The 17,501-nt window shown below is 24.2% G+C and overlaps 2 protein-coding genes across 2 annotated transcripts; both read left to right on the top strand.

The window, feature by feature from the left end:
• The first annotated feature begins 1,467 nt into the window (after positions 1 to 1,467).
• On the top strand, positions 1,468 to 7,125 carry LOC128953468 (uncharacterized). Its single transcript, XM_054298950.1, has 2 exons — positions 1,468 to 1,744; positions 5,192 to 7,125. Exons 1-2 carry the CDS (start codon positions 1,468 to 1,470, stop codon positions 7,123 to 7,125), a joined length of 2,211 nt encoding a protein of 736 aa, XP_054154925.1.
• Positions 7,126 to 11,976: 4,851 nt separating this feature from the next.
• LOC128953467 (cytochrome P450 2E1-like) lies at positions 11,977 to 17,249 on the top strand. The gene is made up of 7 exons (XM_054298949.1): positions 11,977 to 12,082; positions 14,685 to 14,831; positions 14,910 to 15,080; positions 15,610 to 15,694; positions 15,822 to 15,986; positions 16,637 to 17,124; positions 17,203 to 17,249. The coding sequence occupies exons 1-7, from the start codon at positions 11,977 to 11,979 to the stop codon at positions 17,220 to 17,222; spliced, it is 1,182 nt and encodes a 393-aa protein (XP_054154924.1). The 3' UTR covers positions 17,223 to 17,249.
• Positions 17,250 to 17,501: the final 252 nt, after the last annotated feature.

Genomic DNA, 17,501 nt, shown 5'->3' with positions numbered 1-17,501 from the left:
ATATTCTTTAATAATAATTAAAAATAATGATTAAAAATAATAATTAAAAATAATGATTAAAAATAATAATTAAAAATAATGATTAAAAATAATAATTAAAAATAATGATTAAAAATAATAATTAAAAATAATGATTAAAAATAATAATTAAAAATAATGATTAAAAATAATAATTAAAAATAATGATTAAAAATAATAATTAAAAATAATGATTAAAAATAATAATTAAAAATAATGATTAAAAATAATAATTAAAAATAATGATTAAAAATAATAATTAAAAATAATGATTAAAAATAATAATAATAATTAATAATAATAATTAAAAATAATAATAATAATTAATAAAAATAATAATATTATTATTATTTATTAAATATAATAGTATTAATAATAGTAATTAACAAAATCAGCGATCGTTTATTGAATTAAAACTGAAACCTGAAATTTTTTTTAATCATTATTTATTGGGACATTAAATTGTAGGCTCAATAAATGATATATATTTTAGCCCCCCTCCTACCACCCTGGTATATATATATAAATTTATATACTGTATATATATATTTAATTTTTTTATAAGTATTTGTTGATTAAAATTAATTGTCAAAAAAATAAATAATAATAATAATATATAACTAACCGGTCATAATATAATTATATGCTTTAATCAAACCATTAGGCATATTGTCATCAAACTTGATGTAGTTTTGTTGACCACTGGATGTCAGAATCGGTAGATATTGTTGTCTTAAAAGATCGGGTCGTTCCTCAAACTGGTCGTCAAAACATAGGCCGTAAACAGCAAAAATCGATGCCAACACAAACTGATCTCTATGTTCAACAATAGGCCAGTAAACTGCAGCCAAACTCCGGGCATCGGTTCGACGATCGCTTAGATAGCCGTCAATTAAATCCGCGCCAAACAAGTCCCGTACTCTGCCAGCAATTTCATTACGGACTTCATCTAACAGTTTGTTTGGCTTCAAGTAATACACGTTTTCGCCCATAAATTGCTGATCAATTTCAACGTCCAGACATTGTTTTAGGAAATTTTTATCAGACATTAAATAATTTTTATTATTATTATTTTTAAATTAATTTTTATTTATTTATTTTTTATATACTATAACTAAAATATATTTATTTTTTTACTTTTAATATTTAATAATATAGTAGTTTTTACATATATATATAAATTAATAACATAGTAATTATATAATTAATTATTTATGTTAACGTAATTAAAATAAAATTAAAAAAAATAAGTGTAAACTGATAGTTAAACCGACAATTTTAATGACGTTAATTGAAATAATAATAATTTAATTATTTATTTTTTTTATGAAATATATTTATAATAATTATAAAACTATTTTTGCCAAACATGAATAGTGAAATTTTTTGAATTTTGAATTTACTGAAAACAAAACAAAAATTTTAGGTAACTATACGATACCTAAAGGTATGATTTTGTATACATATCACGGAATTATATTGAGAAACAATTTGGACACAAAATATTGGACGACTACTAATGTCGATGACTTTATACCCGACCGTTTCATCGACAATACTGACGGTACTTATAGGACAACCAGTTGTTTGCAGGCATTCATACCTTTCGGTGTCGGACGTCGTAAATGTTTAGGCGAGAGTTTAGCCATCGCTCAGCTGTTTCTAGTTTTGGTCCGATTTATACAATCGACACAAAACTATGATATAGTTTTGGACAGTCATCAGGGTTTGGATGCCGACCCAAACAAATCAATAGTAATTAGTCCTAAAAATTATACGATTGTATTGAAAAGTAAAATTTAAAATATTATAAATGTTTTTATTAGTAATGCTATTATTTTGTTTTATTGATTATTACTTGTTATGATGTTATTAAAATTAACTTGGTAGTTTATTTAAGTCGCTTAAATAATTAACTATGTTTTGTATTTTACTTTTAATAAATATATTTTTTTTTGTGTTTTGTATAACTAAAATGTTTTTTTTATTTATATATAATTTAAATATTTTATATATTTATTTTATATATATTTTATATAGAGTAAAATTTCATCTAAAAACTATTAAACATATAAAAAAATATTTTTAATGTATTTATTTAATAAAATAAAATCTTATTATTTATTATTAATATTATGATAGTAAATACTGAATATAATAAAAATAAAATTAATATTTTATATTTATTGTATTAAAATTTTATAGTATTATATAAATTAAAAATATTTTTTTCTAATATATATTATAATGGTTTATAATAGACTGACCACCCATACAGGTGCCGTCTGTATTATACAGTAGTGTAGAGTCTGATATACAGGTGACAGGAAAAGGGGCTAAACTGTATAATGTAATAATGTACAGTTTTAAAATTAGGGAAACAATTAGTTATTACAGTATACAGGTTAGTCCATTTCCTGTCGCCTGTATTAACTAATTAATAAAATAACTTAAAATAAATTAAAATGACCAACATACAATTTTATCAAAGTTCAAAATTATCTACATCATTGGCCATCATTGGTCACTTTTTTTTCAATCAAATTTATTGTTGACCAGATAATTGTAATTAAAATTTTTATCAGACATTAATTAATTTTATTATTAATTTTATTATTAATTTTTATTATTAATTTTTATATTTTTTTGAGACTATAACTAAAATTAGCAATATATTTTTTTTTACTTTTAATATCTAATAATATAGTAGATTTTTCATATATATATATATATATTATAATATATATAAATTAATAACATAATAATTATATAATTAATTATTTATATTAACGTAATTATAAAAAAAATTAGTGTAAACTAATATTTGACCGACAATTTCAATGACGTTAATTGAAATGAATATAATTTTTAAATTTATATATATATATATATAATTATTTTAAAACTACTTATAATATCAATTATAGCTTTTAATTGAATATAAATATACTATAAATAATAAGTTTATGTGAATAATTAATAGTATATTATATAAAAATTTATTAATATATATATATATATTAAGTATATTATATATATATATATATATATATATAATATATAGTATATTTATATATACTAAATAAAAACAATTGTTTTCATAAGCCTTTATTTATTTTGTATATCTTAAAAAAAATTATATTGAATTTTTTTTTATATGTAATAAATAATGCTATGAATGTAGTAAAATATATAATAAATTAAACTAAAAAAATTGCATCAATGAAAAAAAGTTGTATTAATACTACTAATTAGATAAGATATCAAACAATAAGGTAGAAAAATACTTACAAACAAACAAACACACCTAACAAAAAACACATTTAATTTTTTTAGTTGATTTTAGTTGATTTTTATAATTATATTAATTGAAAATAATTTGATTATTATATATGTTAATTATAATTGTTAATTAACCCTTTTTTTTCTAGTATTAAATAATAGTGATTTAAACTAATAAATATATATATATATATATATATATATATATATATATATATATATATATATAACATACTGTATATTTATAACATTTCTAATCACCAAAAAGTTGAATCACCAATAAAAAGGTAAATATTAATTGAATTTATATATCAATATCAAACTACAACTGACAAATTTTTTATGACAATGTAAATTTGTAGTCAAGAAATAATAGTTTAATATAAAAAAAGAATAATCAAAATCAGATTTGTAGTTTTATTTTTATACCTTGTTATGTTTGTCATAAATCACATTGTATAAAATTGTCTAAAATAAAATTGACGTTATTTATAAATATTATATACTTATTAAATGAAGATTTTCATATTATTACTAAATCTAAAAACAAAATTTTAATATGTCGACTAGTTTTCAAAATAATCGACTTTCAATATAAATTGTAATATCAAATTACAATAGTGTGATTTATATTGAAAGTCGATTATTTCGAAAACTAGTCGACATATTAAAATTTTGTTTTTAGAAATAATAATATAATTGAAAATTTAATCTTATAAATATATAATAGTCATAAATTACGTCATTTTTATTTTAGACTATTTTATATAATATGATTTATGACAAACTTGAGGAGCCATATAAACAAAACTACCAATTCGATTTTGATGATTCTTTTTTTATATTAAACTATTATTTCTTGACTACAAATTTACATTGTCATAAAAAATTTGTCAGTTGTAGTTTGACCTGTAGCATAGTGTCTTTCATTGGTCCCGATATTTTGTATATCTGGTCATCCTAGTTTTGTGATTGTGTGTATATTAAGTGTGGTCGATATGATATTCTTAAATGTATTTTACAGAATTAAATTATCTCTAATTGTTTAAAAGTTATTCAAAAAATACGCGGCTCAAGATCAATTGACCGCCTCTTTATATATATATATATATATATATATATATATATTTATTTATTAGATTTAATATAATGTTAAATTTTTTTTTTAAATTAAGTAATTTAAAAAAATTATTTATATTATATAAGATGAAGTCAATTATAATTAGGAAAACTTTGATTTATTTAAAAATACAATCAATTAAAATAATATTTATTTATTTTTTTTAAAAAATACAAGACATGTCCGAAAATGTAGATTTAAATCAAATAATCGATGGCATAGTATCGGTAAAAGACACGGAATTTTCGGCCAAATGTTCGGCTAAACTAATGAATTGTTTGCAATCTATGGTCAAAATCGATGATTTTGTTGACAAATCAATGCTATTATTATTATCAGATGATTGGAAACAAACTAATAAAAAACAATATAAAACTAGTTTAGAAAGTTTAAGACAATTGAGACAAATCTATAGTCAATCGCCGGAAAAATTGATTGATATTCAAAAACAAATAATACAATTGAAAATTGATTTTAACGATAATTATCTGAAAATGTCGGCTAATAGGGTAGTGGCCATCAAATGTGAGATAATTAAAAAATTAAATAAAATCAATAGCAATACTGATAATCAAATCGATGATGAAAAACAACAAACACTGATGAAAACAATTGACAATAACTTAAATAATAATGATTTGTTCAATAATTTATTCATACAAATAATTTATTTGAATAACAAATTGGATAAATTAAGACAAAAACAATTGTCAATTGATTTAGTTGGCAATCAATTGATTAATAAATCAATATCTTTGAGCCCATCAACAGAGCCACAGCGGTCATCGGAAGCGCAGTCACCGGTACCTCAGTTACAGTCACCGGCACCCGAATTACCACCATTACAGTCACCGGCAGTCGAGTTACCGCCATTGCAATCACCGGCACCCGAATTACCACCATTACAGTCACCGGCAGTCGAGTTACCGCCATTGCAATCACCGGCACCCGAGTTACCACCATTACAGTCACCGGCAGTCGAGTTACCGCCATTGCAATCACCGGCACCCGAGTTACCACCATTACAGTCACCGGCAGCGGAATTACCGACATTGGAGTCAACGGAATCGCTGCAGCAGTTATTGGAACCGCAGTCATCGTTGTCGCCATCATTGCAGCCGTCTATTAAACTGGATATTTTACAAAATGCCTTAAAAAATCTTAAGTCACCGCCACTGACACCAAAGTCATCGCCTGTACCGTCGCCTCAGTCACCGGTACCGCAATTAACGCCAATGCAGTCACCGGCACCAGAATTACCGACACCAGAATTACCGGCACCAGAATTACCGACACCAAAATTACCGACACCAGAATTACCGGCACCAGAATTACCGACACCAGAATTACCGACACCAGAATTACCGGCACCTGAATTATTGCCATTGCAGTCACCGGCTCCGGAGTTACCATCATTGCCGCCACCGGCACCTGAGTTACAACCGTTGGAGTCATTGGAACCGCAATCACCGTCGCCGCCATCATTGCAGCCGACTATTAAACTGGATATTTTACAAAATGCCCTAAAAAATCTTAGGTCAGCGCCACCGAAGACATCTGCACCGGCGCCGCAATTATCGTCCGAACCATTGTCCCAATTACCGGCTCTACAGTCCAAGCATTCATTGGCACCGTCGAAATCGCAGTCGCAGTCAATCACGGACTCATCTATCAAACTAGATATCTTGCAAAATGCATTGAAAAATCTGAAAAAGTCAACGACACTACCGCGAGGACCGCAGCCATCGGGAAATCATCAGTTAGTTCAGCCACCGACACACAAGTTACCTACTGGGCCGCCGACGCCGCTGCCGCAGACATCATCTAAGCCGCCGCGGTCACCGGGACTACAGTTGTCGACACAACAGCCACAATCAACTGGACCGTCGCCGCCGTCGCCGCCGCAAACATTGCCCAAACCTCAGCGATCAATAGTATTGCAGTCATCCAGTCTGCCGCCTAAGTCTTTGGGAACTCAGTTATCGGCAGCGCCGCCACAGTCATCGGTATGGCCGCCGCCACCATCACCACCACCACTAGCGTCGCCATTGCAGTCTCCGACACTGCAATCATCGGCATGGCCGCCGCCGCCACCACCACCACCACTGACCTCGCAATTCGAGTCACCGACACTGCAATCATCGGAATGGCCATCACCACCGGCGCCTCTATCGGAGTTTCCGGAAGTGCACTCATCTGTATGGCCACCACCACCACCGCCGGCGTCACCATCGCAGTCTCCGGCACTGCAATCATCGGTATGGCCGCCACTACCACCACCACTGGCGTTGCCAGCACAGTATCCGGCACTGCAATCATCGGAAACGCCGCCACCACCACCACCACCGCCACCGCCGCCACCGCCGCCAATGACAGCTATAGCAATAAATCCAGAAGCTATCAGAGCCGACACACTTAACGGTTCAACTAAGACATCGCCGCCACCGCCGTCGCTGTCAGGCCTGCCGTCCATTAATACAACTGTATTTGAAAAGGCTATGAAAAATCTGAAATCACGCCAACAACTGACTGGCGAATCCAGTAGTCTTGTGGACAACAAATCGGAACCGATTGGCGGTAGTAGTAGTAGTAATGATATCTATAATGCATTAAAACGACAAATTTCTGGACGTAAACAACCAGAAGACAGTTCATCTGATGATGACTTCGAGGATGACTTCGAGGATAATAACTTTGATGTCTAAGAAAAAAAATATAAATATTTTTTTTGTCAATACAATTGATTTTTTTTTGTAATACAATTTGTTTTTTTCTACTAATTTTTTTGTTAAAATTTAAACTATTCAATAGTATAGTATTAAATTTTTTTTTTAAATATATATAAATTAATTAATCTAAAGTATTTAAAGTTTAATTTAAGTAATAATTTTTTAACAACTATTTTTTTAGAAAATTTCATTTAAATATAGCATTTAATTATAAATTGTTTTGTTTTATATATATGTTTGTTTTTTACTAATAATTAATAATTATTTATTAAACATTTATTTCAATTTATTTTTTTTGTTTTATCAAAAAATATGTGTTAATAATAACAACTCGTCCGACAAACTGATGATAACAATCGGTAGTTACAAAAAACAAAAATTGTTGGCAATTGTTGTCAATCTATGTATTTTGAACATCAATTGTAATCAATTTATACACCAAAAAAAAACAAACAAATAAACAAAAATAAACTATATTTAAAACTTTTTAATTATAATATTTTATATATTTTTATAATACAATAATTTTATTTAAACAACAAAACTATAATCAATTAAATAGATCTCTCTCTCTCTCTCTCTATCACTATCTCTCTCTCTCTCTCTCTCTCTCTCTCTCTCTCTCTCTATCACTATCTCTCTCTCTCTCTCTTTCTTTCTCTCTCTCTCTCTCTCTCTCTTTCGTCTTCCGTTTAAGATTTATAGCAAAAACCCCATGCGCGAGATTAATGAATAACCCTTTTATATATGAGAAGTCTTGGGGTTATTGAACCCTTAAAATAATAATAATAATAATCAAACAATTGATCCAATTGTAGGCATTAATTGGTTTATCTAATATTGTGTCTAATTGTCTAACCATTTGAATCAAGTATTTGCCGTACAATTGATTTTGAATTAATTTTATGTTTTCTATATATATATATTATATATATTCTGGCACTTCATCAGCAATTAAATGAGACGTTTAACTATAGTTAATGAAATTTTTGTATCATTTTTTTTTTTTAAATTATAAAATATTAAATCAACCAATCAATCAAACAAACAATTAATTAATTAATTAATTAAATATTATTATTATTATCTAAGATAAATAATTTTTTTTAAATTAAAAACTATATTATCAACAAAAAAAACTTATTTTTATCAGTTATTTACTTTATTTTCTTAAAAAAATTAATTTATTATAATATTAATTTAGATTATTTTATATATAATATATTATAAAATTATAATAAATTTAATTAACTAATTTTACTTAATTTCAAATATTAATAAAATTATTAAAAAATTATTTTTATATTTTTATTCATTTTAAGTTTTACTCATCAATACAATCGTATAATTTTTAGGACTAATTACAAAGGATTTGTCTGGATTTGGATCCAAACCCTGATGACTGTCCAAAACTATATCATAGTTTCGGGTCGATTGTAGAAAACGGACACCGAACGGTATGAATGCCTGAGAAAAACTGGTTGTCCTATAAGTACCGTCAGTAGTGTCGATGAAACGGTCGGGTATAAAGTCGTCGGCATTAGCGGTCGTCCAATATTTTGTGTCCAAATTGTTTCTCTTATAAATCCCTGATATGTATTCAAAATCATACCTTTAGGTATTGTATAGGTTGCTAAAATTTTTTTGTTTTATATATTTACAACAACAAAAAGTAAATTAAATTAAAATTATTATTTGTAATTATTATATACAGTAAATATATTATTATTATTATTATTATTATTATTATATATCATATAAATATAGTTAAAGTTAATTATTGTAAAATCAAATAATTAGTAAATAGAAATTTTTAACAACAAAAAATAAAACAAAAATCATTTCAAATAATAAAAATCGCTTTAATATTAAATTATTTTTATATTTAAGAAAAAAAAACTTATTTTGTTCATTTAAAATTAACTTTATTATTAATAATAATAATATAACTAAAACTAAACTAAAATCCGATTAAATAAATCATGTAATAATCTAACTTTTTTTTAACAATTAGTTACTTAGTTAATAAGTTAATTAATTAATTAATTAACCAATGTACATTTAATTATTAAAATCTATTTATAAATGTGACACAATTTAGCATAATTTCTGACTTCGTATGAAAAATTGTCGACAATTTGTTTGACCAGTAAATCATTGCCGTAATCATTGGCCGCCAACTGTTGATACTTATTGAACATATTGTCCGCAAATTTTTTAATTTCCGATTTCATATCCAACTCATCGAATACCCGACGAATTTGTTGAACCCGATCGGCATTTTCATGTCCATAGTTGTCCACCAGTTGGGCCAGTTGTCTATCGTCGGCCAATTGCATTGCCCGACAAATCGGCCAGGTACATTTACCCTCTTGGATATCTGTGCCATGTTCATAGTAATCTTGATAGTCGTTCAGAGCACCGGCCAATATACCCATACCTATCAAATAGTTTTCAATAGTTTCAACAAATGTATTGTCGTATTGTTGTTTGTAAATAATTGCTTTATTTTTTTTGTTAGTAATTTTTTTTATTGTAAACAAAAATTAATTATTAATAATTTTTATATATATATACTGTATATATTGCTACTGGTTAAAAATAAACAAAAACATTTATTACCTAGTTTAAATTGATAGACATAGGCTGAAAATGCATTTTTGTACTTGTTTAGTTTTTCAAATATAGCCATGTTGAAATCAGTTAATTTTAGATTTTTATTTTGTGTTGATATACTGTACATCATATCCAATGACTGACCCATTGATATTTTTTCAATAAACTATATATTTATATAAAAGATTTAATTTATTTATGTTATTTTTAATTATAATTAAAAATAAGTTATATATAAATATATATATATAGTACAGTATAATATAATAATTTATAAATACTATATGTATTCTATAGTTTTTGTTTTAATTATAAATTTATAATTAAAATATAATTAAATTTATTTATAGCGTGTTTTAATGTTTCAGATTTACTTTAAAAATATAAATAAATAAATAAATTTAACTAAAATAATGATAATTTATTGTAAATTTACTGGGAATTTACTGGGAATTAACTGGGATTTTACTGGGAATTTAATGATAATTTATTAGGAATTTAATGAGAATTTATAGGGAATTTATAGGGAATTTAGTGGGAATTTATTGGGAATTTACTCAAATTTAGGAAAATTTGTCGCTTAAAACTACTACTACTACTACTGTACTAACCTCTTGAATGCATTGAACAATTTGAATATAATTAGGATGACCATGGTAATATTGGTAAACAATTTTGTTGGACACTGACAACATAACTGTGCTATCGTTAAGTGCCGACACTCCTACTGATGGCTAATTAAAATATTAAAATAAAAAAATTCAATAATAATAATAATAATATAACATTGAAAATATTTGTTGTTGTTGTTGTTGTTGCTTAAACATACAACAACAACAAAACAATATATTTTAAAAATATTTGCTAGATAATATTTTTTGTTGTTGTTGAATTTATTGAAAAACCAAAACTAAATAAAACTAAATAAAAAACTAAATAAAACTAAATAAAAAACTAAATAAAAAAACTTAATAAAAAACTTAATAAAAAACTTAATAAAAAACTAAATAAAAAACTAAATAAAAAACTAAATAAAACTAAATAAAACTAATTAATTAAATTATAATTCAACTATACCAATGTATACCAACTGGGTACACCATATCTGCTTGGTGATTTATCCATAATATCATCCAATAAAAACAAACTCATTGTTATTAATTCAACGGCCACTGCCAATGCATATACCGATTCATTGTCGACTACTATTGACTGTTGAGTATTACCATCATTGACGGCACCGGACTCTAGTTGTTGTTGACCGCTATGTTGTTGTTCACCGGTTAGTATACGATAGCTTAGTATAAATCGTTGACCGTATTTGAGTCTCGGGTGTTGAACATAGAAATAATCAAACAATTGATCCAATCGTGGCCTCAATTCCGTAATATCATTGCCGTTGCCAACCATTGAATCAAGTATTTGACTGATAATCGACAGAAAATATTTGCGATATTCAGGCAATTCATCGGCAATTCTGGACACATGTAGTGGTCGATCAAATTCAGACCTTTTTTTTAAAAAAAAATAATAAATTTGGAAAAAATTAATTAATTAAATATTATTATTAAATATATATATATATATTTTTAAAAAAATATTTTCCATAATCTTACATGTTCATTTTATAGATATTTTATACTTATAATAACTATTTTTTTAGTAACAATTTATATAATTAATAAAATTTAAAAAAAATATTAGATATATATATATATTCCTGTATACAGTACTAGTATTAACATTTAAATTGTTTGTTTTTTTATGACTTGCTTGAAATTTACATATATATATGTGTGTTAATGTTTTCAATGAATAGTCATTTTTTTTTGAAACTATAATCATTAAATAAATACTGTATAATATAATCATTAAATTTGAAGATATTCTAAAGGAGTTGGGGATTGGGTGTATGTAGTGTTGGTAATTTTTCGCAATTCAATTTTCGATTGCCGCAATTGCGGAAAATTGCGTGAAATTGCTTGAAATTGCGCGCATGAGGGAATGTATAAAAATTAACTTTGACAATGTTAAAAATTTAGTTTACTATAGATTAAGATAATTTACTAATTTATTATTATTTCTACATGGTTTTTAGATGGCAATATTTTATGATTAAATAATTAAAATTAATATAATTAATTTATGTTTTTATTCACATTGCTTTACCATTTAAATTTTGTTAATTTTTAAAAAATTATAAATTGTTCTATGTTACAATTGCGATTTTCGCAATCGAGTCTTATGCAATTGCGGCAATTTCACGCAATTTCCGACCAATGCAATTGCGCATTTTGCAATCGGTACATCACTAGGTGTATGTATGCATGTCTAAGCGTATGTATGTGTTTATATGTTTGTGTGTATGTGTTTATTTATATACAGTATATATATATATATATATACTTATATAGGGGAAATCTTAATTAGCGGCGCCGACGCCTACAGCGGCGATACATTTTTTTACAAAATAATATATATAAGCGGCGATAATGAAAAAATATTTTATATAAATAAATAATATAAATATATTTAATACTCACTCGAAATAATTTATAATGATAAAATTTTATCTAAAAATTGCTACCGTCATTTTTTATCTATATTTTTATTTAAAAATATGATTTAATTTAATGAATTTTTATTAATAATATAAAAACTATAGTTTATAAAATGATGGTAACAGTTTTTAAATAAAATTTTATCATTATAAATTATTTCGAGTGTGTTTTAAATATATATATATATTATATATATAAAATCAGCCACAAAATAGACGGAACTAATATTTTTCTTATATCTAAAAAACAAAAAGACCTAGGACATGTATATAATAATATGGTTTCTTAGAGTGTACAAAATAATGTGATCAAATTTTTTATAAAATTTCTTAAAAATAGAAATGATAAAAATATTTATCACAAAATCTATAAAATTTATAATAAACTAAAGAAAAAATAATATGACATGTGTTTCAGCAGTTTTCAAAAAAAAATAATTTTTGAAACGGAAAAGTAATATATTATTTATAAAATTTTATATTATATTTTTTATATTTAATTAGAGTAGTTTATTTTTTTCTAAAATAAATAAAAACTGTCAAGCACGTGTCAAGTTATTTTTTATCTAGTTTATATACATTTATACATTATATGTTTATCATTATCTATTATAGATTTCGTGATATGATATTATTTTGATCATTTCTATCTTAAAAATTTTATAAAAAAAATTGGTCATACTATTTTGTACGTTTCAATAAACCATAGTATCATATTGAATATCAAGGTCTTAGGTCTTTTTGTTATTGAGATATAAGAAAAATATTGGTTCCGCCTATTTTGTCTCTGATTTTATAATAAATATTTTTTTTCATTATCGCCGCTGTCGGTGCCGTTAATTAAGATTTTCCCACTAATATATATATATATATATTGAATATTTACTAAAATGTCGTAAAATTTGATTATATTAAAATAAATTATATTTAAAAAAAAATTAACTATTCAAGGAAACAAATAAATTTTGTTGCTTGTAATGATTTGTTTGTAAATTACAGAAAAAAAAACAATTTCAAGTATTTAATATAATTAATCAAATTATACGGCATATTAGTATATATTCAATATATATATATATATATATATATATATTAGTATATATTTTATAATGTATATATATATTAAAACACATAAACTTACATACACACACACACACACATATGAAAACTATTTTAATAAAAAAAATCAATTTGCTTATAAATTTTTTTTAAAATGCAAAATAATATTTTTTTTATAAAAAAATACATTTATAGTTTAGAAATAAATTTACAATCACAATTAAAAAAAGTAATTTATTTACAAAATAAATAAAGTATAATGTAAAGTTATGTTAGTTGATTAAATAAATATTTTTTTTCAATATAAAAAAATACATTAAAAGTTTAGAAATTATTGAATTATAATTTATTATAATTAAATATATATTACAAATAATATTTTTATAGTTTAATATTTAATTAGCAAAATAAAATTTATTGTTTATTAAATATTAATTATAAGATAGTTTCGCAAATAAAATAAAATTTTTACTCATTTTATATTAATATTATACCAAATCAAATCAAATTTTATTAAATAAATACTGTTATAAATTTTCTAGTTAATTTAGTTATACCTACAATTATTGTACATGTTTATTTGATAAAAAAATTGATTTTTATATATATAGTTTTTAATTTTAATTATACAGTAAGTTATAATATTTAACAGAAAAACTTATTTATTTTATAGAATATTTAATTAATAAATTGTTAAAATAAATAAATTTATATTACAAATAATATTTTTGTATTTTCACGAATTCCTGAAAGGAATACGTATATGCATTCTAAAAGTCTGTCTGTCTGTCTGTCGGTCTGTCTGTCCCACGAGGACATAGGTTCGAATCCAGGCTCTGCTACAAAATTTTTTTTGATTTTTTGTTGTTGATTTTTTCTTTTTTATGTTAAGGTTAATTCAACTGGTTAATATTTATTAGCAAATATATGAATTTTAAGATAGTTTAGAAAATAAAATAAATTTATTAAAATAACGTTTACTCATGCTATGACATTCAAATAAACTATTAATATATAACTGTATATTATATATAATATATATTTTTATATGTATATATATTTGTATATATTATATATACTGTATATATATTTTTAGTTAATAACTATAGTACTAATGTGTTAGTTAGATAAACACTGAGTTTTTTTTAAATTGATTTTAATTTTATTATAAGTTACAGTTAACAGAAAATCTTATTATTTTTATAGAATATTTAATTAATAAATTGTTTTTTCGACATTTAAAACAATAAATACATTATGTTTTTGTTTAAACAATTATATTCATTAATATTTCTAATAGATTTATGGACAACAATATTATGTTTATTATTAGGTTTTCTAGTCTATAAATTGTCAAAATTTTATTACCAATATTATAGTCTACCTCCCGGTCCATTTCCATTGCCAATAATAGGCAATATGTTATGTAAGTTATTAAATAAAATAAAAATCATAAAAATTAAAATAAAATATTTGTACAGTATATATATATATAGTTTATCTTAAATTAATATTTATTAATTAGCTATTTTACCAAAATTTTGGGACGACTCGATTAGGGAAATGGCTAAAAAATATGGACCAATATTTACCGTCTATTTTGGTAATAATCCTCAAATAATTATAACCGATGCCGACATCGCTAGACAAGTGTTTAGTAAAAATGAATTTTCTGGTCGTTTTCACAATTATTTCGGTAATAAAAATAAATTTAATAAAACTATTACTATATATATAAATCCTGTAAATAATATATAAAAAAATATTTTATATATTATTCAAAGTTATCAAAAGTTTTCGATTTTAGGTGGGGTTATAGGGGTGTAAAATGGCAAAAATGCTTGGGAGTATAGGGGGGGTGATTTTTTATTGCATTTTTAAATGTCAATTTTTGCCAAATTTGAGTAAATTCCTAATAAATTCCCAATAAATTCCCAATAAATTCCCAATAAATTCCCAATAAATTCCCAATAAATTCCCAATACATTCCCAATAAATTCCCACTAAATTCCCACTAAATTCTCAATATATTCCCAATATATTCTCATTATATTCCCATTATATTATTATATAATTATAATATTACATACTGTATAATATAACTTATAAAACAAAACTGTAAAAATAAATTATAATTATTACTATAATATAAATCTATAGTACAGTAATTATATATGATATTATTAATAATTGATTTTTAAAATTTTTATTATTATTATTTTAAGCATCATTGTTGGCCAATGGTGTAGCTATGGCTGATTTTGGGCACAGTTGGAAAGCACTTAGACGTGTAGCGCACATGGCAGCAATGTACATTGGTCATTTTATCAAAAAAAAAAATAAAATAAAATAATACTAGATTTTATTATTATTATTAAATAGCTTTAAAATATAAATATTAAAATATTTTTAAAATTTTTATTTAATAATTATTTAGGAATTATTCAATGAATGAAAAGTTAGAGAACATAGTCGTCGATTGTGTGGACAAAACAGTTGAGTTGATGTTGGAAAGGGAGGGTCCGGACAAACCTATTAAACCTAACGATTATATATATATGATATTTCTTAACATTTTGGCCAACAGTGCGTTCAATGAAAAGTAAAAATTAAAAAAAAAACAATAAAATTTTATATACTTTATATATACTGTATATATAAATAATGTTAATATTATTTAATTAATATTTTATTATTTAATTAATGTATTATTATTTAACTAATATATTATTATTTAATTAATATATTATTATTTAACTAATATATTATTATTTAATTAATATATTATTATTTAATTAATATATTATTATTTAATTTATATATATTATTATTATTATTTAATTATTATTATTTAATTATTATTATTTAATTATTATTATTTAATTAATATTATTTAATTATTATTATTTAATTATTATTATTTAATTATTATTATTTAATTAATATTATTTAATTATTATTATTTAATTATTATTATTTAATTATTATTATTTAATTATTATTATTTAATTATTATTATTTAATTATTATTATTTAATTATTATTATTTAATTATTATTATTTAATTATTATTATTTAATTATTATTATTTAATTATTATTATTTAATTATTATTATTTAATTATTATTATTTAATTATTATTATTTAATTATTATTAGTCGGGGAGATTTTATCAGTGACGATGAGTTTAAAAAATATAAATATGCTTTGAAAGACATTAATCATGAATTTAAAATCAAATCAAAATTCAGAGAATATTTAAAATCATTGAAATGGTTTGATCGTAAAGTCTATGAAAAAAAGTCAAAAGTTTTCAGTGAAATGCGTGAATTGATTTTGAAAAAATTCAAATTACATTACATTGATTATAATCCTAATTTTCAACGAGATTTTTGCGATACACTTATTGAAGCTAAAAATGTTGCCATCAATGAGGGCCGCAAATCGGCTGACTATCTAACCGATGATCGACTGTCGATGTGTGTGTTTGATATGTTTTTTGCCGGAATAGAGACATCGGAGATAACATTTCAATGGTTGCTCCTATTGATGACCTATTATCCAGAAATGCAGAATCGATTGAAACAGGAAATTGAAACAAAAATTGGTAACCGATTGCCCCGACATCAGGACAGACAACAGTGTCCATATGTGATGGCATTTATTGCCGAAACATTAAGATTCAGAAATGTTTTACCACTTGGTTTGCCTCACAAGTCTATGGTCGACAGCAAAATAGGTAACAATATATTTATATAATAATAATAATTTAATTTTGTTTTTTTATATTAATTGAATAAAACAAAATTATTTTTAGGAAACTATACGATACCTTAAGGTATGATTTTGTATGTATATCAGGGAATTATATTGAGAAACAATTTGGACACAAAATATTGGACGACTACTAATGTCGATGACTTTATACCCGACCGTTTCATCGACACTATTGACGGTACTTTTAGGACGACCTGTTTTCCTGCATTCATACCCTTCAGTGTCGGACGTCGTCAATGTTTGGGCGAAAGTTTAGCCATTGCTGACCTGTTTTTTGTTTTGGTCCGATTTATACAATCGACACAACAGTATGATATAGTTTTGGACAGTCATCAGGGT

Source organism: Oppia nitens, unplaced genomic scaffold (genome assembly GCF_028296485.1).
Source record: "Oppia nitens isolate AA-2021 unplaced genomic scaffold, nextdenovo-longstitch-racon4-pilon3 scaffold22_pilon_pilon_pilon, whole genome shotgun sequence".
Taxonomy (NCBI): domain Eukaryota; kingdom Metazoa; phylum Arthropoda; class Arachnida; order Sarcoptiformes; family Oppiidae; genus Oppia; species Oppia nitens.
This window is presented reverse-complemented; position numbering and strand designations above follow the sequence as displayed.